The sequence below is a fragment of the Pithys albifrons genome, chromosome 10 (assembly GCF_047495875.1).
Source record: "Pithys albifrons albifrons isolate INPA30051 chromosome 10, PitAlb_v1, whole genome shotgun sequence".
Classification (NCBI taxonomy): domain Eukaryota; kingdom Metazoa; phylum Chordata; class Aves; order Passeriformes; family Thamnophilidae; genus Pithys; species Pithys albifrons.
The window spans coordinates 2445058-2465590 of record NC_092467.1 but is presented as its reverse complement, the minus strand read 5'-3'; the positions used below and the strand labels follow the sequence as shown (position 1 = coordinate 2465590).

The window sequence follows — 20533 nt, the reverse complement described above, 5'->3', positions numbered from 1 at the left end:
CCTCTTTCGTGTCCCGCTGTCCCCTTTGTCCCGCTGACCCCCTGGCCCCCAATCCCGCTGTCCCCCTGTCCACCTGCCCCGCTGTCCCCTTGTCCCGCTGACCCCCTGGCCCCCTGTCCTGCTGTCCCGCTGTCCCCCCGTCCCGCTGTCCCCCTGTCCCGCTGTCCCCCTCTTTCGTGTCCCGCTGTCCCCCTCTTTCGTGTCCCTCAGCGCCCCGGGCCGCGTAGGACCAACCATCCAGCCTCGCGTCCTGGCTGGGCGGGGCCGATCGCCGCCCCAGCGCCGCCTCCTGCCTCGCTCCCTCCGTCCGTCCCTCCCTCTTCCTCCCTCCGTCTCTCCCTCCCCGCGCAGGCGGACGGCCGGCCGGTCGGAGCTCAGCCCCGCGCGTTCCGCCGCTCGGTGCCCGCGCTCCCCGCTCCGCTCCCGCTGCTCCCCGTCCCCCCTCGGCCACACCGCGCCCTGCGCTGCCTCTCCCGGCGGGCCAGCGCTGCCCTCGAACCGCCTTCGCCGCGCTCCGGAGCCTCCCAATATGTTCAGCGCCGTCTGCGCTCAGCGGCACCAGGTAGGGCCGGGCAGGGCCGCTCTTTGTTCGCGCCGGGCAAGGGGGGGACGGCGCGGGCGGGCCCGGCGCGATCGGGGCCCGGAGCGGCCCCGGCCCTTTGAGGGCTGCACCGGGCCCGGCTCGGGGCTGTGGAGCTGCCATGGGTGCTCGGCCTGCGGGGGCTCGGCCTGCGGGCCCAGAGGCCGCTCGGTGCCTGCCCGGGCCCGGACACGGGCACGGACACGGACACCTCCGTTCCCCTCCCCGGCCGGACACCGCCGCCCCCCCCCCCCGGTCCCGGACACTTCACTCCCCTCCCCGCCCGGACACCGCCGCTCGGTGCCTGCCCAGACACACCCGCCGGCCTCCCTGGGCCCGGGATGGTGTTTGGGGGGAGAGGAGGGCGGCAGCCCCGGCCCTGGAAGGAAATGGCCCTTGCGGTGCAGACCGTGCGCTGCCTGACAGCTGGTACCAGTGGCACGGCCCTCTCTGTCATCCACACCTGTTCTAGGGAAATCAGCGAAATCGGGGGCTGTCAGCCCGCATTAGTGCTCCAGGGGAAGTCTGAGGAGGGGGTTTGTTGGGGGGTTTTTTTGTGTTTATTTGGAGGGGAAGAAGTGCAGTATTTTCTGCCTGCATGCACCAATTTCCAGCTGCTTTGTAGAATTTTTCAGAGGTGCTACAAGGTAGAAAATACCTTTGCATCGGCACCTCCACTGTTCCTTCACCCAGGATTCCCACAGGCAGTAATAAAACTCGGACTGGTTACGATTTTATGCAGGATAGAAGAACCTTAGCAAAGTGAGAGGCAAGGTGTCCAAGCTTTTCCTAAGGAGATGAGTGGTGATGGAGTAATGGAAACACAGTCTCATGTCACTCTTGATTTGTGTGGTTTGTGAAGGGAGGGTTGTTTCTTTTTTTTGTTTGTTTCCCGTGATGGGTGCGCAGACACCACATTTTCTGTCTTCTGTCAGGGAGCTACAGAGTAAGAAGCCAAGCAGGATGTGGTGCTTTGATGGTGAGATTGGTTTAATTTTAGAAAGCGGATTTTGTTGCCACCGGCCTGACTCCTGGAGCACAGGATGCAGCAGCCAGGGAATACTTTCCAGTTAGGAAGCCCTACTTGAGCTGCTGGAAATAGGCCTGATTTTGTTTTCCTCATCTTGAGTTCTGAAGGAGCAGGAGATGGTAAGAAAGGCAAAAACTGCCCAGAATGGGGCATGGGAGACCAGGAGGACACGCAAAGAAAACGCACTAGTTGGGTTGTGTGACAGATGTTTGGAGAACTGTGGGAAGTGTGTGTTGGTAAGAAAAAGAAACCATGAGAAGGGAGGGAGAGGGGAAGAAGGAGCTCAGATTTTAGTAGAGCGGATGGGAGGCAGAAGGAAGGAAAAGAAGTGTAAAGACTGTGACAACAGCAATGAAGGTGTGAGTGAGGGGCAGGCCCATGTGGATGGAGAGGGGATGATGCCCATGTGGATGGAGAGGGGATGATGGCCAGTGTGGATGGAGAGGGTATGATGCCCATGTGGATGGAGAGGGGATGATGGCCAGTGTGGATGGAGAGGGGATGATGGCCAGTGTGGATGGAGAGGGGATGATGGCCAGTGTGGATGGAGAGGGGATGATGGCCAGTGTGGATGGAGAGGGGATGATGGCCAGTGTGGATGGAGAGGGGATGATGGCCAGTGTGGATGGAGAGGGGATGATGGCCAGTGTGGATGGAGAGGGGATGATGGCCAGTGTGGATGGAGAGGGGATGATGCCCATGTGGATGGAGAGGGGATGATGGCCAGTGTGGATGGAGAGGGGATGATGCCCATGTGGATGGAGAGGGGATGATGGCCAGTGTGGATGGAGAGGGGATGATGGCCAGTGTGGATGGAGAGGGGATGATGGCCAGTGTGGATGGAGAGGGGATGATGGCCAGTGTGGATGGAGAGGGGATGATGGCCAGTGTGGATGGAGAGGGGATGATGGCCAGTGTGGATGGAGAGGGGATGATGGCCAGTGTGGATGGAGAGGGGATGATGCCCATGTGGATGGAGAGGGGATGATGCCGAGCGTGGGGCCAGTCCTGGCAGCGGGTGCTGCGCGGGCAGCCGGGGCGCTGGAGCAGAGGGAACGTGCCAGCACAAAGCCTGCTGCTTATACATTTTTAAAGTCTGCATGCATAATGTGTGTTTGGAAGGGCTCTCTGGGCTTGCTCTCTGTAGAGGACAGTCCAAGTACTGCGTCTGCCAGGGCTGCATGTGGGAGATTTTGGGGAATGATCACAGTACCCCATCCTTCCCTGCAGCTCCCCTCCAGTGACAGCAAATATTCCCTCTCTCCTCTCTGCTGCTCTGGGATCGCTGCTGAGGGTGAGTTGCAGTGAAACAGAACCATTTTGTCTACAAGTCGTAGTTACCGGTGAGACTAAGTCTTCAGTGGAAAACAGCTGAAAAGTGAATGAGAAAAACAAAATTGTTATAAATTCTGAGGCTTCTTTTAAATCACTGGTGTAAAGAAGTTGAGCCTGTTTAGTGGTATAAAGTATGTCGTGGTCTGTGGTGTGCACTAGTGCAAACTCAGACATGAAAAGATGGTGTGTTTTACAATAAATAAGTGCTAATCTCTGAAAACAATGTTTTGAGAACGTCTGGTTTTATCTTCCGATACAGGTAATGGACTGTGAATAGTCGGAGGTGTGACCTACATTTCCTCTGAGCTGGGCTGTGACAAGGCAGAAAGCACCGTCGGGGGTGTTAAAGTCCATTTTTGTTTCATTGTCCCAACAAGGGTCAATCAAGTGTCCATCATTATTTCAACAAGTATTGACTGTTAATCAAAAGATTAACAAGTATCTCCCCCAAGGCAGTGCTTTACTTGTGAGTTAGAGAGGTAATTCCCTGATCTGGAAAAAACGTTTGTGCACAATCGGCACAGAGCAAGGGCTTTGTTTACGTTTTTAAGGAAATAGTGCCCATGGAAAGTGGACTGTGTTAAAGCTGAGAGGTAAAATAGATCCCCCCCGTGTTGTTGGGTCACGGACCTCCGGGGCTTGTCTGGGCACTTCACCTGAGGTCAGAGCTCCTGCCGGGGGCCCTGCAGGGCACCATAAAGGCTTTGAGAGGCACCAGTAATAATCCTGGGGAAGGGTTTCTAAATGTTGGAATGTTTTCTGCACTGAACAGCTGTTTAAAAAAATACTGGGTTGAGCAGATGCCAAATTCTGAACCCATTTAAGAATTTCAAGTGTATTAATTGAGACATTTATTTGCTCTTGTAACTGAGCTAATCATGTTTCGGTTGTGTTTGCAAGATCTGTAAGAGGATGGCGTAGGGAAGGATGAGAAGGCTCAGTATCGTTGTTATTTAGGTGAGCACTCTTAAATGCACCTTTAGATGTCGGTACAGTCGGGAGGCTGCATTTAAAAGGACATTCCCCTTCTGGCAGTGTGTGCAGCCAGTTCATCTCCAGTGCCTCTCCCCTGACTCCTGGCCCGGTGGCCCCACGTGTAGCAAAGGCAGATCTGTCTGTGCACCACATGAAGGGCTCAGGAAACCCAGTCCTTCCAGCACAGCTGTGTTTGAATCGCGCAGCTGGGCAGACCTTGGAGCCCTGGCATTCCTGAGCTCGGGAACAGCCGTGTCAGGACACACCACGTGAGGATTGGTCAGCACGGCGTGATCCGCTCAGGATCCACGGGGTGTCTCCAGCCTCACACCGGTGTCTGTCCCCGTGGCACAACTGGAACAGAAATCCAGAGCTCATGTGTCACTCTGGGGTTTTTATTTCTTTATTTTAAATTTAAGTGCAGGGAACTGTCAAATAAGAGTTCTCTCAAGTGGAATGTGTTGTTCCCATCCTGGGATTGCCAATTCTGTAGATTAAACATCTTTAAAGAAGTGCATTTGAGTGGAGCTTGAAAAGTCATGTCAGAGGCACAAGACTTTCCTTACCTGGCTGACAGTGATCTGGGAACATCACACTTGGCTAAAAAAATTCAAAATCCTGGAAATTTATGGAAAAAGCCACTGACAGTTCTTGATGTGGTGAGCTAACAAGGGCTGGAAAGGTAATGACAAAGCAATTTTGATCTTTTCAAATAATTTGAAGGAAGGGGTTTGTTTCCAGTGCCTGTTTAAAACCTCTAATGCAGAAAATGCAGCGTTCTTGGCTTCCCAGGGAATTTGGGCTGGAAGTTTGGCCTTTGTTCCAGCAGTACAGCAGAGCAGAAGGGAGATGGAAAGTAATGAATCTGCTCATGCTGTTTAGTGCTGCTTTGAGTAAGAGTATTACCCATGGCACACAAACCAGCACTGAGACTCCGTGGCAGTGAGCAAGACATTCCAATTCCCACATTCCTCTTGGATAGTGCTGTGAGGTGCATAAATGTGTGTGTGGGTTTGATGTCAGGCACGAAGGACTGTAAGGTGCAAATCTTCCATTTCAGTCCAGAGTTATTTTGGATGACCTTTTTATGTCTTCAAGGTCACAGGTACATTGGGCAGAGGTGTAACCCAGGAAATAAAGGTGACATGTTTCAGCAGAATGGGACAAAACATGCCCAGAGGTGTAAACTGAGGGATTTAGTTGGAACTGTTTGACTGGCTGTCCTGTAGTTTGAAATGTTTTGGTTGAGGTGAATCTCTGGGGAATCAGGCTCTGTCTTGAGAAGTTTTGATTGCTTTGAACCTGCATTTGTACCAACAGGAGAAGGGTTGACTGCCAGAAGCTTCATTGAATAATATTTGGTAAACAGAGCTTGGTTCCAGTTTCAGAACTTGCCTGTGAGATTATAAAAAGAATATACCTTTAATCTGTGACATTTCTTTGCAGCGAAGCACACTGGCATTGGGCTGTGCTGTAGGAGGTTGTAGTCCCAGGTGCTGCTTCCAGGGTGCTCCCACACTCCAGGGTGCTCCCAGCACTCCAAGGTGCTCCCAGCACTCCAGGGTGCTCCCAGCACTTCAGGGTGCTCCCACATTCCAGGGTGCTCCCAGCACTCCAGGGTGCTCCCACATTCCAGGGTGCTCCCAGCACTCCAGGGTGCTCCCACATTCCAGGGTGCTCCCAGCACTCCAGGGTGCTCCCAGCGCTCCAGGGTGCTCCCACATTCCAGGGTGCTCCCAGCGCTCCAGGGTGCTCCCAGCGCTCCAGGGTGCTCCCAGCACTCCAGGGTGCTCCCAGCGCTCCAGGGTGCTCCCACATTCCAGGGTGCTCCCAGCACTCCAGGGTGCTCCCAGCGCTCCAGGGTGCTCCCACATTCCAGGGTGCTCCCAGCACTCCAGGGTGCTCCCAGCGCTCCAGGGTGCTCCCAGCGCTCCAAGGTGCTCCCACATTCCAGGGTGCTTCAGCATTCCAGGGTGCTCCCAGCACTCCAGGGTGCTTCAGCATTCCAGGGTGCTCCCAGCACTCCAGGGTGCTCCCACATTCCAGGGTGCTCCCAGCACTCCAGGGTGCTCCCACATTCCAGGGTGCTCCCACCACTCCAGGGTGCTCCCACACTCCAGGGTGCTCCCACATTCCAGGGTGCTCCCAGCACTCCAGGGTGCTCCCACATTCCAGGGTGCTCCCAGCACTCCAAGGTGCTCCCAGCACTCCAGGGTGCTCCCACATTCCAGGGTGCTCCCACATTCCAGGGTGCTCCCAGCACTCCAGGGTGCTCCCACACTCCAGGGTGCTTCATTCCGTCTGTACTCGCTCCCCGCTGCTCTGGGGCAGGTGCTCCTCCTTTGGGGGGTGGGGGGTGCACCTGGCCCAGCAGCCAAACTGCGTCAGTGTCACTGTCCCCTGCCAGTCTGGAGTGGTGTCCTGGGGGCTGGGACAGTGTCCCTGCAGCTCCTGGGAATCAGCTGCTGCTCTGCCGAGGGACAGGCAGGTGGGTCCCTTCCTGCTGCCCAGGTGACTCTCAGCTCCTGACAAGCAGGAACGAGCTGCGCCTATTTTTAGGAAACCCAATTCCCAGTGTGGCATTTATTATGTAGGTACAAATATAGTTTTGGAGCTGAAGTGATTGATGTTTTCCTGAGGTGGCATCAGGGTCATGGAAAGTTCCAGAGAGGGTGTTGCCTGTTCCCTCCCTGCTGCTGCTCCTCCTCCTCCTCGTCTGCCCTCCCCGAAAATCTGGGCATAAAGGGCTCACCAGAAGGTGGAATCCCAGCAGAGCCACCCAGTGCCGAGAACCAGAACCAGAGTCTGTGCCCAGCGTGGCAGAGAGACCTTTTACCAGGGAAACGTGTCATCCAGATAGTGGTTTCTGACTCCAGAAATTAGTTTGGAAGTGCCAGGGACTGGAGACATGCCCTGTCATTTCAGACACGTCTTTAATCCATCTCCAGACAATTTTAGGCATTCAGTAGAAGAAGGCTATAAGTAGGTGAGCCCAGGAAAAGCCAAAGGTAGGAGGCTCGTGGGTTGGGTTCTTTTTAAAATGCAGTATTTTTGTTGTGTTACTTACGAGTTACTTGTGCAGGCAGTAATGGTCTGGGGACAGGATGTGCTGAAGGGCAGAGCTGGTAAGAATTGTCTAAAAATGGGATTCAGATCTTCTGCCTTTTTCTCTAATTTAGCCCTTTTCTTGTCTTTCGGGGTATAAGAAGTGATGTGGTTTGTCTCTCATTAGGCATGAGAATGTGTTGGTGTCAGTATGGAATTTCCCAGGCCGTTTGCTTTTTGTAAAGAAAAACTTGTTTGTGATCTGGAACTTGTTTGTTTGAGTCAGGAACTTGTACTTCAGGACACTCTGAAAGTTTTGTCTGGTGTACATGGGAGCACTGTCTGTTGTCCTCACTCGGTAACTTCTCCTTCATTGCAGGTTATGATGAATGATTATCACAGAAGAAATTCATGTCTATAGCTCATAAGGACTTTATTACATCACCTTCAAGCCTGATAGTTCTGGAATCCAAACACAGGTCTGCTTGTGCATTTCCACAAACACCTGCCCCGAGCACAGAGACCCGAGAGCTCCAACACAGCAACACCATTGGACTGTTCTAAATTCACAGGCACAGATTTGTTGGGTGAGTTGATACCACGATCTGTGTGTGCAGTACTTGGCACTTGTGCTGAAATTCTGCAGGTTTAAAATCTTACTGTCCTGTTTTTAATAAAACACACTTAGTAATGGATCATGATCTTTGTAAGTGAGAGTATTGTTGCCAGTTCAGGGTCAAATGCTTGCAGTGGTAAATGAAAATAAATGGATTAGTACTGGAATTGTTTTGTGGGGGCCTTGGTGTTTCTGCTACTGGTTTTTGCTGTCCAGTTTGTCTGGTTTGGGCTTTTCTTGTTTACTCTGGTCTTCAGAATTTTCTTAAACTTTAGATGGAAATACAAATTGTTGCTGGTAACATTAGTAGTATCCCACATATACTTTCCTCTAAAGTTTTTGAGGAAACTGGACGTTTGTGCACGTTGGCACCTCAAACTTACAACTCTGAGGTTGTTTGCTTGTTTTTTAAATTACTCTTTCAAATTCACTAAGTGACCTTGGGGTAATATTTTAGTATTCTTAATTAGCTTCCTGTTTGCAAAGTGGACTTTTCCTATAAGTGCTTAAGTAAAAACAAATCAATTAAAGGAGCTACAAAATAGCTTTCAGATTAAAAAATTGGTTTCCTGAAGTTGTGTTTCTGGTCTTGACCCAGTTTCCCTGAGGTGGTGTCCTTGTATATGGGTAAGTTCTTTGGGGAAAATGTGTGAGCTTCAAGAGGACTTAAAACATGGTCATTGTTCAGAATTTTTTGTTTTGTTGGTCCTAATGTTTTTCATGACTTTCAGCTGCTCTAAAATACTGAGTCCTTATGTGTAAAACAAAAAGTATTTCTACTCTGCTTCACTAGTTACTTTAAGTTCTTGTTTTTCAATGTAGCTGATTTTTGGGGCTGTGCAAAAAATGCAGCTGAGGAGTGACAGGGAGTGGCAAATGGTGATGAGTAATGAGAGCTGGTGATGAATCTCCCAAATAAGATCTTTATGGAGGGGAATGCAGCTTCTTGTGTAATCCAGTGGCTCTCAGCTTGCTGCCATGGAGCTGGCACAGGGTCAGTGTGGAGTTTGGAACCTGGTACCCTCCGTGATGTGCATGAATTAAAAGTTGTGGCCTCAGTCTCTGAAAATCATTAATCCCTTAATTCCTCATGAATGTTTGTTGGCAAACAGTGTGTTAGTAGTACTCCTATACTGAAGCATAATGTTGTATCCACAACCTGTATGCCTTCTCTCTGCAGCCAAACCATCACCAGAATGATCCCTAATGGATATTTGATGTTTGAAGATGAGAACTTCATCGAGTCCTCCGTTGCCAAACTCAACGCCTTACGGAAGAGCGGCCAGTTCTGCGACGTGCGCCTCCAGGTACCTGGGCCCTTCTGTCCCTGGGGGCTTTGCTTGCCCTGGCTGAGGATGTGCCTGCCCTGTGGGGAGGGGAGATTGCACAATCCAGTTCTCCTGAAAAATGCATACCTAAAAACCAAATCAGATACACTTTGAGGGCAGTGATGCTGGCATTGGTTTTCATTCATTTGAAACATTGATTTGAACTGCACCGTGGCATTCCCTTGGGGGGCCTTTATGCTGTTAAAATCCAGGTGTGGTCACAGAGATGGTGTTTGTGTGTGGGTGCAGGTGTGTGGCCACGAGATGCTGGCGCACCGCGCGGTGCTGGCCTGCTGCAGCCCCTACCTGTTCGAGATCTTCAACACCGACAGCGACTGCCACGGCATCTCGCACGTCAAGTTCGATGATCTCAACCCAGAGGCTGTGGAAGTGCTGCTGAATTACGCCTATACTGCTCAGTAAGTAGTTTGCACAGAAACCAGGCAGAGGAGGCTTTGATTTGAGGAAGGAATACTCAAGATAAATTTCTGTCTGTCATAGGTTGAAAGCTGACAAAGAGCTGGTGAAGGATGTATACTCTGCAGCAAAGAAGTTGAAGATGGAGAGGGTTAAGCAGGTAAAGTTCTCAGCTCCTCCGAGAGTCCTTTCTGCCTTCTCAGGCTGACAGCATTGTGCTTTTTGGTGTTAGTGAGATAAAAAATTGAGGATTGTGTGTCAGTGTAAAGGTTCTGTTGATGTCCCTTAGCACTGCATTGATTTGGGTGTCTGTGCCGTGTGTGTCCGGAGTGCTCTGAAGTCACTTGTGTATTTGTGCACCTGCATGAGGAGAACAGCTTTAAATCCTGGCTGGTTCCTTCCCTTTGGGCCCAGGGGGGCTGTGCTGTGCTTGGTTGTGTTGGGGGTGTAATTTAACCTGCAAACCCGTGGATAAAAAGAATAATGCACACGCCCCTGAACATGAAGGTGGTAGCGCTTGACTTTGGAAACACTCTTGCCACAGATGGGGATACTTTTACAAGAGAATTGGGATCCTTACCTCACCTGCCTGAAGTCGTTTTGAAAAGGTGTTCTGTAGAAGTGTGGGGTCAGTGTCATGTCAGCAGCTTCCATGTGTGTCCAGCTTTTTCATTTAACATGTGCATGTTCCTGTGGGAGGCAACACTTCCTTCCCAGCACAGGGATGGCAGCAGACAGTCACTGTTCTGCAGTTAGAAAGCAGCTGTTGCTGGATGTTGGGATGGATAATTCAAATGTATAAAACCCTTGTGAACTAAGATGCAGCTTCCCCTTGGCAGGTTTGTGGTGACTATTTGCTGTCCAAGATGGAGGTGCAGAGCTGCATCTCGTACCGGAACTTCGCCAGCTCCATGGGAGACTCCCGGCTGTTGAACAAGATCGATGGCTACATTCAGGAACACCTTGTGCAGATTTCAGAACAGGAGGAATTTCTCAAACTCCCACGCTTAAAGGTCAGTTTACCTTTGTAGAATTCCTCCTGGTACAGACCAACCTGAGGAGCAAAGAGGATGGCTTCCTTTTTGGGGGAAGGAGCACAGAGTGACAGTTATGGATCTGTATAATATTCATACTGCTGAATATTCATATTCAGCTTTAGGGTAGAGAAGATGTGCTGTCATCCTTTCTAAGTGCAAAAGGTAACTGGTTGTACTAAAACACTCTTAGTTCCAGAGCCTGGAAAGCTCCTTGTAGGTGTTTTCTGGCTTTGTGGTAAAGTGAGAGTAATGCTGACTGTGCACTACAGCACACTACAGATACCAGGGTAATTCCTAGGGAGTAAATAATCCTTTTCTCTTCTTCTTCCAGCTTGAAATAATGCTGGAAGACAATATTGGCCTACCCAGCAATGGCAAATTGTACACAAAGGTAATCAACTGGGTACAGCGCAGCATCTGGGAGAATGGAGACAGCCTGGAAGATCTGATGGAAGAGGTTAGTCATCAAGAAAATGGGATTAAACATCTTAATTTTTTTAAAACAAAAAAGCCAATATGAAGGATGATCCCTTTTTACTTTTTAATTTTTTTAATTGTTTTTTTTTTCACTTTTTTAACTATGACCCTAAAGAATTTAAATTTTACTGTAGGTACCCCTAAGCTGAGAAACTGGGGGGGTGTTCAGGTGAGCTGAATGAACTGTTCAGTCTGGTCTTCTGCTTTCTTTTTTTGCTCCCTGTTGCTGTATAGTAACCTCAGAGTGGCGTGTATCTCGCTTTAGATTTGGGGAGGTGATACTGAGACTTGCCATAGATTCTTGATGTTTTCCTTTGCAGGTTTTTGCTTGTAAATGCACAGTAGGTAAAAGCTTCTAATGGTTGTTCCTCCCCGTTGGTTTATCTCCCCATAGGTTTATTAACAAAACTAGGATACCAAGGCTGAAGAACCAAGAAGAGCCCTCAAGTGTATTGACACGTACAGAAGCAGCAGTCCTGCCCCAGTTCTCCTAAGAAAATCCGCTGTGGGCAGAGAACGATGATGCTCATTTAATGGTGTTTACTTACTCCTTTACAGGATACATTCTTTTGAAAGTTGTGTGTTGTTAAATGACTTTACTCTTGAATACTGATAGTAGATGTAGCCTGGGCAGTGTTTAATGGCAAAATGAACGGGGAGACAAAATTCTGAATTGGCTGCAGACTCCACCAAACCTCATGAAACATCAAAGTTTGCCAAGTTGTTTATTGCAAGCATGAAAGATCTTCAGAAACACTTGTATAGGCAAAAGTACATGTTGATACTGTCGTATGTTCTCAAGTGTGTATTGCCTCTTGGAGACTCCAACTCATTTTAAAAGCTTTGATCATGTTGAAATTCAGATGCATTTCATTGAAACAGCTGCATCTGATGTTCAGTGGTGGACAACAGTTTCCTCCAGAGCTTAAATTTGTGTTGTCTTCCCTCATTCCCACACCTTTCTTTTAGAGTCCACTGTTGGCTTCTCTTGACGTTTTTTGATAGAGATAAATATGTGTATTTTTCAAGCAGAAAACTTGTGTGCAGGGATAAGGAGAAATGCTTGCATGAGACTGTGAATTTGTGTAACTGCAAATTAATGTGCCTTTTGCTTGTCTAATGTTTCTGTGCTGGAAAAACAGCAGAAGCCCCTGTGGAAAAGGAAGATGTCACTCAAGCTGAGAAAGTGTGGAAGCTTCAGGCCCTGTTGGAAGATTGCACCATGACATCTGCTTCCTTTCAGTTGTGTCACTGCGAGCTGAGCCGAGCAGGGGGTGCCTGGGGTGGTGTGCCTGTAGCCGAGCAGCACTGGGGACAGCAGCCACATGGGTGTTCTGTTGTTGTTTTTGCAGGTTCAAACGCTGTACTACTCAGCTGATCACAAGCTGCTTGATGGAAATCTGCTAGATGGACAGGCTGAGGTGTATGGCAGTGATGATGACCACATTCAGTTTGTGCAGGTACAAATTGCAGACAGTCTCAGGTAACCCCAGGTAGACTGGAGCAGTTTACAGCACACCGGAAGGCTTGGGCTCTGCCAGCAGAGAAAGCAGCAGTGGCTGTAATGGAGAAATACACCACGACAGAGTCTCTTTTTGAAAGCTGCTGGAGGCCATGGTACAGTCTCTGCCTCTGGTTTTTTGGCAGCCTGAGTGCTCTGGGTTTGACTTCAAAATCAGTCCTGGCTGTTAGAAGAAAGAAGAGGTAGAGCAGCACTCAGCTTTAGGAAGTCAGCTGAGGCTTTATAGAGTTATCCAGAGACTAAAGAATCAGAGACTGCTTGGCTTGAGGTGGGGAATGCTGCTGGGCAGTTCTGGCCCAGAGAGTGATTCCAGATCCGAGTTCTAATCCTTCAGCTGCCAGTGTCCCTTCCCTTTGTCCAGCTGCACTGGTGGTGGAGCTGCCAGGTCTCTGATCAGAGATACCAGTGCTTTGACTGAGGGCAAGTCAGCCCTGTGCTTTTAGAAAGGTGTTTTTTTTAAGGATTTTTATTTGTTTTATTTCTAGCTGGGTATAATCCTTCTTAACTCCTGAAAACCTCATGGCTTAGCACGATGGAGGCTGTTTAGGGACTAACAGATGTAAATTATCAGTTGCTTTGTACAACTGAAGTTTGTTTAAATTCACCAAATTTGAAGCAAATGTAATATTTTATAAAAGTGGAACATGCTGATACAGAAATTTTACTTCTTGAAACTTTTAGCTAATGTGTATGTAAAACCCTGTCCATCCCAGAACATGGATATTAGACATGAAAAGAGAGGAAAATGAAAAGCCAGCTTCTTAATTGTTTTTAATAAGCCATCACAGACTTCTCCACCTTTGGATACTACTCCTTGTAATGCTTCTAAGTGGAGAGCTGAATGTCCAGAAAGTTCATTTTCAGAAATAAGACCAGGAGTTCTCAAATTTTTTCTAAATCCATTCTGAAAAGAAGAACCACCACCTGTAGGCATTCTGAAGAGAGAACTAACACCAGAAAACCCCTGGATGCCAGTCTTGGAAAAACTGTAACTTCTAGATTGTGAAATTAGAAAAGTTTATAATTTCTGTTGCGGTCAAGGCAATTTAAAGATAAGAGAGTAAGTGGTTAATTGGACGAAGACTCAGCAATAACAGGAATGCTGCCCACAAATGAGCTGATGTTCCTGGGGAGCTGAGTTCAGCAATGCAGCTCCTCTGTGTGAGGTTATCTGTGTTAGGTGATGTGTCTCACAAGTCTTGTGGCAGTTTCCATGGAGATCAGGCTCCAGGGAACTGTGCAAGCATCACAAACTGGGGACTGTGGTCACAAACGGAACAGACAGTGCAGTAACTTCTTGTGCTTCAGAAAAAGCCTGAACAACTCAGCCAGCTGTGCTGAAATGGGAAATGTTGAGCTTTTTCTTAATTGAGCAAAATAATATAAGCTACAGGAGAAATTTAATTGAAGATGAAAAGAAAGCAGAAATCTCCTGTTACTGGGAAGTATCAAGGGAGTAAAATCCAAGAAACAGCTAATCTGAGCACAGAGAGGAACTGAGGCGCAATTAATTTGTCTTCAGGGAATGAAGAGAATAGTTAATTCACTTCCAAACAGCATTACATAATTAACTCAAGTTCCAGAGGCGGAGTTGTGAGCGAGGCTTTTCTAGTTGGTAGCTTAGTTGTCTCCCACTGCATGTAAATGCTGCTACTAAGGCAGGGATGTGAAATGGTTCCTGCTCGACACCAGCAGTGTCAAGCTGCAGTCACAGGATGAAATGAGTCCCCAGAGAAAGGTGCAGGGTGGTTTTTGGCTGCTGTTGCTGGGTAGGCAAGATGTTCTGAACTCTGAGCTGTGCTATAAATGCTGCTCTGCGGAGGTGGCAGGCAGAGTGTGCTCTTGAGTTGTTACCTAGTAGCTCAGAAGCAAAGGTAGCAGGAGGTGTAGTCTCTGGCTAGGTTTCTGTAGCTGCCTTTTGATTTTGCAGAAGAAGCCACCACGTGAGAATGATCACAAGCAGATCAGTAGCAGCTCCTCTGGAAGTCTTTCTCCAAGTGCTACTGTTCACAGCCCTAAACACGAGTGGAAAATCATTGCTTCAGAGAAGACTTCGAGTGAGTAACAGGGGCAGGGTTTGTCTGAGAGATGTGTCTGGTATCATGTACCTACCACCTCCTGCTCCCCGGGCATTTCCTTCAGCATCCCTGGCAAATGCTGAAGTGCTTTTTCTTACAAGTGATTGGTGAGGTGTTTGTGATGTAACTGGAGCTAAACTGGGATCACATACATCTCAATTCCTTACCTACAGAGTGATCCCAGATCCTGTGGTGTGCAGCAGTTACCCAGACAAACCCAAAGAGATCTGCAGTCCCTGATTAATTAGCAGAGCTCTTTGCTCTGTGTGTCTGAGGAGACTCTCTCAGCACATCCTTAGGTTGCTGTCTTACGTTCTTTGAGCACTGTTTTATCATCTAAAACTCCTATTTTTCAGTAACTAACACTTCCTCTAACACTTGGAACCAGCACCCAGAAAACCCCCAAGTGTTGATGCTGATCAGGGGCGCAGCATCAGCAGCAGCCCCTCGGCATTCCCTTGGGGTCCCCTCCAGCCCAGCCCTCCTTTGACATTGGCGGTGTCTCCTTCTCTCCGTCGCCAGGTAACACGTACCTGTGCCTGGCGGTGCTGGACGGGGTGCTGTGTGTGATCTTCCTGCACGGCCGCCACAGCCCGCAGAGCTCTCCCTCGAGCACGCCCCGGCTGCTGAAGAGCCTGAGCTTCGAGCTGCAGCCCAGCGACGTGGTGGAGCGGCCCATGTGCCCCATGCAGTACGCGCGCTCGGGGCTGGGCACGGCCGAGCTGCGCGGCAAGCTCATCGCTGCAGGTGAGGGGCGAGGGCTGAGGGGCTGGGGGACCCTCCCCACCGCTGTGCCAGGGTCCGTCAGCACCGCAGCACCTGCCCTGTGCGTCGGGGTGCCATGGAACCCTCTGCTTCCAGGGGGCTACAACCGGGAGGAGTGTCTGCGCACGGTGGAGTGCTACGACCCGCAGACGGACACCTGGACGTTCCTGGCGCCCATGAGGACCCCCAGGGCTCGGTTCCAGATGGCAGTGCTGATGGTGGGTGCTGTGTGGGGTGGGGCACACAGGGCAGAGCGCCCAGAACAGCAGCAGAATTGGTTTCTCTGGCTCCACAGCCGCTGGAGTGCTCGTGGTGTGAATGTGGAGCATGGAGATGTGAAGTGGGTGTTTCTTTGTCTCACTCAGGGGCAGCTCTATGTTGTGGGGGGATCCAACGGGCACTCGGATGACTTGAGCTGTGGGGAGATGTACGAGCCAGAAATAGACGACTGGACTCCGGTTCCGGAGCTGCGCACCAACCGCTGCAATGCAGGTGAGGCCTCTGCAGCACAGGGGGCTGGGGGGGTCTGACACTCACTCACTCCTTAGCTTCTTACCATTCTGTTCCCTGGGAGCAGGAGTGTATGCCCTGAACGGAAAACTGTACCTTGTGGGTGGTTCTGGTCCTGAGAGTCACTCATTCCTTAGCTTGCTTAGCCTTCTTTCCCTTATGAACAGGAGTGTGTGCCCTGAATGGAAAACTCTACATTGTGGGTGGATCTGATCCTTACGGCCAAAAGGGACTGAAGAACTGTGATGTGTTTGATCCCGTGACAAAGTCCTGGACAAGCTGTGCTCCCCTTAACATCCGTAAGTGCCTCAAGGAGTTGGGAGGGAGAGGGAGGAAAGGGTGACAGTAGAACTGCCCCAGACACAAACCCCTCCAAGTTTCACAGCCGTGGGATGCTGTTGGTGAGTGACTGTGCTGTGTTGGCCACAGGGAGACACCAGTCGGCCGTGTGTGAGCTGGGCGGGTTCCTGTACATCATCGGCGGGGCGGAGTCGTGGAACTGCCTGAGCAGTGTGGAGCGATACAACCCCGAGAACAACACGTGGACCCTGCTGGCGCCCATGAACGTGGCGCGGCGCGGGGCCGGCGTGGCTGTGCGCGACGGTACGGGCTCTGGGGGCACGGGCAGCCTCTGCTGCTCAGGGAATGTCTCATGTAGGGCTGTGGGGAGTGGAGAACACAAAGCTGTGTTCCTTCTCAGCGAGGACACAGAACAGTAAGAACCTGGCCAAACCTCATTTTAATTTAATCAGAAAAACAAAAAATGCTTTGTTTTGGGGCATTCACTCCCTGCTCACTCTTTTCAAGAGAGTGTAAGAGCTGCACCTGTTTGTGTTTGGACTTTGCCCTTACTTCCTGTCAGCTGTAAGGCTCAGGAGACCCAAAGCAAGTCCTTTCTAACTGCAGACCTTGACCAGGCCAAGGTCTCTGACAGAACACATGGGGTTCCTTCCTTTGGGCTGGGTCTGTGCTCCCAGGAGGGAGGCTGGGGCTGGGACACACGGCTGGGGCTGGGACACACGGCTGGGACTGGGACACGGGACTGGGACACACGGCTGGGACTGGGACACACGGCTGGGACTGGGACACACGGCTGGGACTGGGACACGGGACTGGGACACACGGCTGGGACTGGGACAGGGCTGGGGCTGGGACACACAGCTGGGGCTGGGACACACGGCTGGGACTGGGACACACAGCTGGGACTGGGACACGGGACTGGGACACACGGCTGGGTCTGGGACACACGGCTGGGGCTGGGACACGACTGGGACTGGGACACGGGGCTGGGACACACGGCTGGGTCTGGGACACACGGCTGGGGCTGGGACAGGGCTGGGACACACGGCTGGGTCTGGGACACACGGCTGGGGCTGGGACAGGGCTGGGACACACGGCTGGGACTGGGACACGGCTGGGACTGGGACAGGGCTGGGACTGGGACAGGGCTGGTGCCATGCAGTGACCATCCCTCTGGCCACCCCTTTGCCAGGCAAGCTGTTTGTCGCCGGCGGCTTTGACGGCGCTCACGCGGTGAACTGCGTGGAGATGTACGACCCTGCCCGCAACGAGTGGCGGCTGATGGGCAGCATGACCACGCCCCGGAGCAACGCCGGCATCACCACCGTGGCCAACACCATCTACGCTGTGGGCGGCTTCGATGGCAACGAGTTCCTGAACACGGTCGAGGTGTACAACCCGGAGTCGAACGAGTGGAGCCCCTACACAAAGATTTACAAGTTTTAAGTGAATTAAATTCCCTTTTCAAACTAACAGGCTTAGTGATGTAATTGTGTTTCAGTAGAGGTACACCTGTGAATAGGGGTGGGGAGGGCATAGACGTTGCCAACAGCAACACTGAGCTTTTGCATATTGCATATTAATGTGCTGTACATATTTGTTTTGGAGAGAATATTGAGATGAAAGGGGTTTTTGTGTATTTTAGAACTTTGTTTTAGGGTTTTGGTTTGATTTGAAGATAACACAAGAGAAACTAGACTGGGCATATCATTTCAGGAGCTTCCCCCTTGTTTGTTTGGTCCTTTGCACATGAAATGACTTCCTGTAGGTGTGGGAAGGGCAAGGTTTGTGGAGGATAGTTGTGGGTTTTTTTTTTCATCGGGCCTTGGTTTCCTTCAGTAACTGGAACAATCTGTAACAAGAAGCCTTATTTAAATAGATATAATGGCTATTTTTTGTATTAAAAAAAAGCTGACATGCTTCTGCTAATACCTTATCTTTTACAATTGCCTTTTTATAACAGTTTTTATATACTCAGCAGAGTATTTTGTCTGTTGAAATGCAAATGGCAGATAAATGGCTACTGGAACAAAGGGACAGCCTTGGAGTTCAGAGAGACCAAGTGGGACAGTGGCTTCACCCGCACACGAGCTTCTGCCTCTGCTGCAATAGTGTGAGTTAGTCTGCACCACCGCCCTCAGAGTGCACAGGGTTGCTGAACACACCACAGCTGAGCCTCTCCAGGGTGGGAGAATTCCTCTGGCTCCAGGAATGGTGAGGACACACAGAGCGTGCTTTCTGTACAGCAGTTTTGTTACTCTGGGCGAGCTAATCTTTGTACAACCGGGGGAGGGGGGTCCTCATGGGTTTTAAACTCTTGCCATCTGGCAATGAAAATGTGTTGCAACTGTCTCATTTTTCTAATATTCCAAGCTGGAAGTGTGATAGAACACGAATAACTTGATTTCCTATGTGCTCCTAGTCCTGTTTTGAGTTCACCTCCTCTGTTCCTATGGATCAAATGCTGGGTTGGGATGACTTGGTGTCTAATGTCTAGTGCTGCACATCTAACTCTGGGTGCCAAACTAGCACTGACTGCTTCCTGCTGCTGCTGCAAACACATTAAAGGTACCTTTGGGAAACCCTCGCACCACAGGCGTGCCCTGGGCTCTCTGTGTCCTTTTCTTCCAGGAGCTGGTTACAAACAAGCCGGGATGTTTGTGGGTGGGTGTAGGTACAGGGCCAGGGCAGGGCATGTCTAACTGGCAGCCCTGGAGCAGAGTGGAGGGTGAAGTGGCACTGCCCCTCGTGCCTGCTGGGGGGCACAGGCTCAGGCCCCCCTGGTGTGGGATGGGACATGGCTCTGCCTCCAGGCTGCTCTTTGCAGGCCTTGGAGAAGAAAATGCACAACTGGAGGATGCAAAGTAGCACCCCGGGCTGGGGGAGGAACCTGAGCCAGCAGCGAGGCCCCAGCAGGGCAGGCACAGGCTGCTCCAGCTCTGTATGGAGCAGGGAAACACCAGGCCAAGAGATCCTGAGATCAGCTCAGTTGGTTAAAAAACTTGGTGGTAATAATGCCAAGGTCATGGGTTCGATCCCCTATGTGGGCCATAGACTTAAGAGCTGGACTAGATGATCCTTGTGGGTCCCTTCCAACTCAGAATAGTCTGTGAGTCTGTGAACTCGGTGACCCACCCAAGCTGTAAATCGAGGTGCATTTGAACTGAGAGCAACACAGGGGCAAGGCAGTGTCTTCCATGAAAGCCTTGGCGAGAGCAGAGTCAGAGAGCACAGCTGGGACAGCTCCAGGACACAGCTGGGTGTGGAAAACCTCCATGGGAACTGCCCTTCAACTCACCTCTGCTTCCCCAGTCACTCCAGCAGGCAGGTGCCACTGGGTGCCAGGGGCAGGACTGGACTGCACTTGCAAAGCCAGCCAAGAGCCACTTAACAATTAACAAGTGTTTAATGTAACAATAAATTACATTTTTACAATGAACTGTTTACAAATCCATCCAAAAGTTAATACCAAAATAGACACTTTAGAACTTTGCCAGTCCTCTCTCGTCTCTGTACAAATACATACACAGAAGAGGTAGCGTTAAAGGCCTTGGAAAATGGCGTTTGGAAACTTTCATGTACTTAAAGCAGTTCTGGAAAGCAACCAACAGTGCCGTGAGAGCACCTGGAGAGCGGGGCTGCCCAGTCCCACCTCTGCAGGAGGAGGGGGCAAGAGAAGGACGGGGAGTTTCCCAGACAGCACTGCCAGCAGGTTCCCACAGTGAAGGCATTTTAACAAAGGAAAAACATCCCTTTCCTCTGAAAAGGGGTCCAGGACAAACACCTGCAATGAGGGTGGGTGGGGCTTCTGTTTGGTCTTTAAAGAAAACAGACATCAAGCTGCCTGTCCCCTTCCCGATTCTCCATCCTCTCCTGAGCCTTCCTGCAGTTCACACTCGTGTCTGCGGGTCAGTCCTTCATTCCCAGCCGTGTACACCTGACACAACAGATCCTTTTTTCTCACTTGTCACTTCTAAAGTGGCAACAAAAACAAACACAAGTTTTCCTGCAGGACCATTGAAAGACAGAGCATTCCATTTGCGGGTGATTCTCAGGAGATTCTGCCACTGAATGTTTTTCAGCTTCAGTTCCAATACAAACCAGCACCGTTAGAAAGGTGAAGGCAGGGCTGAGCCTCACAGCCCGGGGATGTCACAGCCCGAGGGGTCGTCACAGTCCAGGGGGATGTCGCAGCCCGGGGGGGGATGTCACAGCCCGGGGGGGGATGTCACCGTCGGGGGGGGGGGGGGGGGGGGGGGATGTCACAGCCCGGGGGTGTCGCAGCCCGGGGGTGTCACAGTCCGGGGGGGATGTCGCAGCCCGGGGGGGGATGTCGCAGCCCGGGGGGGGATGTCACAGTCCAGGGGGGTGTCACAGTCCAGGGGGGTGTCACAGTTGGGGGGATGTCACAGTCGGGGGGGTGTCACAGTCGGGGGGGTGTCACAGTCGGGGGGGTGTCACAGTCGGGGGGGTGTCACAGCCCGGGGGTGTCGTCACAGTCCGGGGGGGATGTCACAG

At 51.0% G+C, this 20533-nt stretch overlaps 1 protein-coding gene across 3 annotated transcripts; it reads left to right on the top strand.

Moving 5' to 3' along the window:
* The first annotated feature begins 320 nt into the window (after positions 1-320).
* Positions 321-18612, top strand: IVNS1ABP (influenza virus NS1A binding protein). 3 transcript variants are annotated; one of them, XM_071564672.1, is made up of 16 exons: positions 6673-6928; positions 7345-7552; positions 8762-8888; positions 9159-9328; positions 9411-9486; positions 10166-10339; positions 10695-10820; positions 12193-12300; positions 14293-14419; positions 14963-15187; positions 15302-15423; positions 15571-15697; positions 15883-16014; positions 16145-16318; positions 17208-17461; positions 18028-18612. In XM_071564672.1, exons 3-15 carry the CDS (start codon positions 8778-8780, stop codon positions 17459-17461), a joined length of 1926 nt encoding a protein of 641 aa, XP_071420773.1. In that variant the 5' UTR covers positions 6673-6928; positions 7345-7552; positions 8762-8777; the 3' UTR covers positions 18028-18612. The 3 variants fall into 3 exon arrangements, with proteins under 3 accessions (XP_071420772.1, XP_071420773.1, XP_071420771.1); XM_071564671.1 differs by lacking the exon at positions 6673-6928 and adding an exon at positions 321-562 and having other exon boundaries at positions 17208-18612; XM_071564670.1 differs by having other exon boundaries at positions 6674-6928; positions 17208-18612.
* Positions 18613-20533: the final 1921 nt, after the last annotated feature.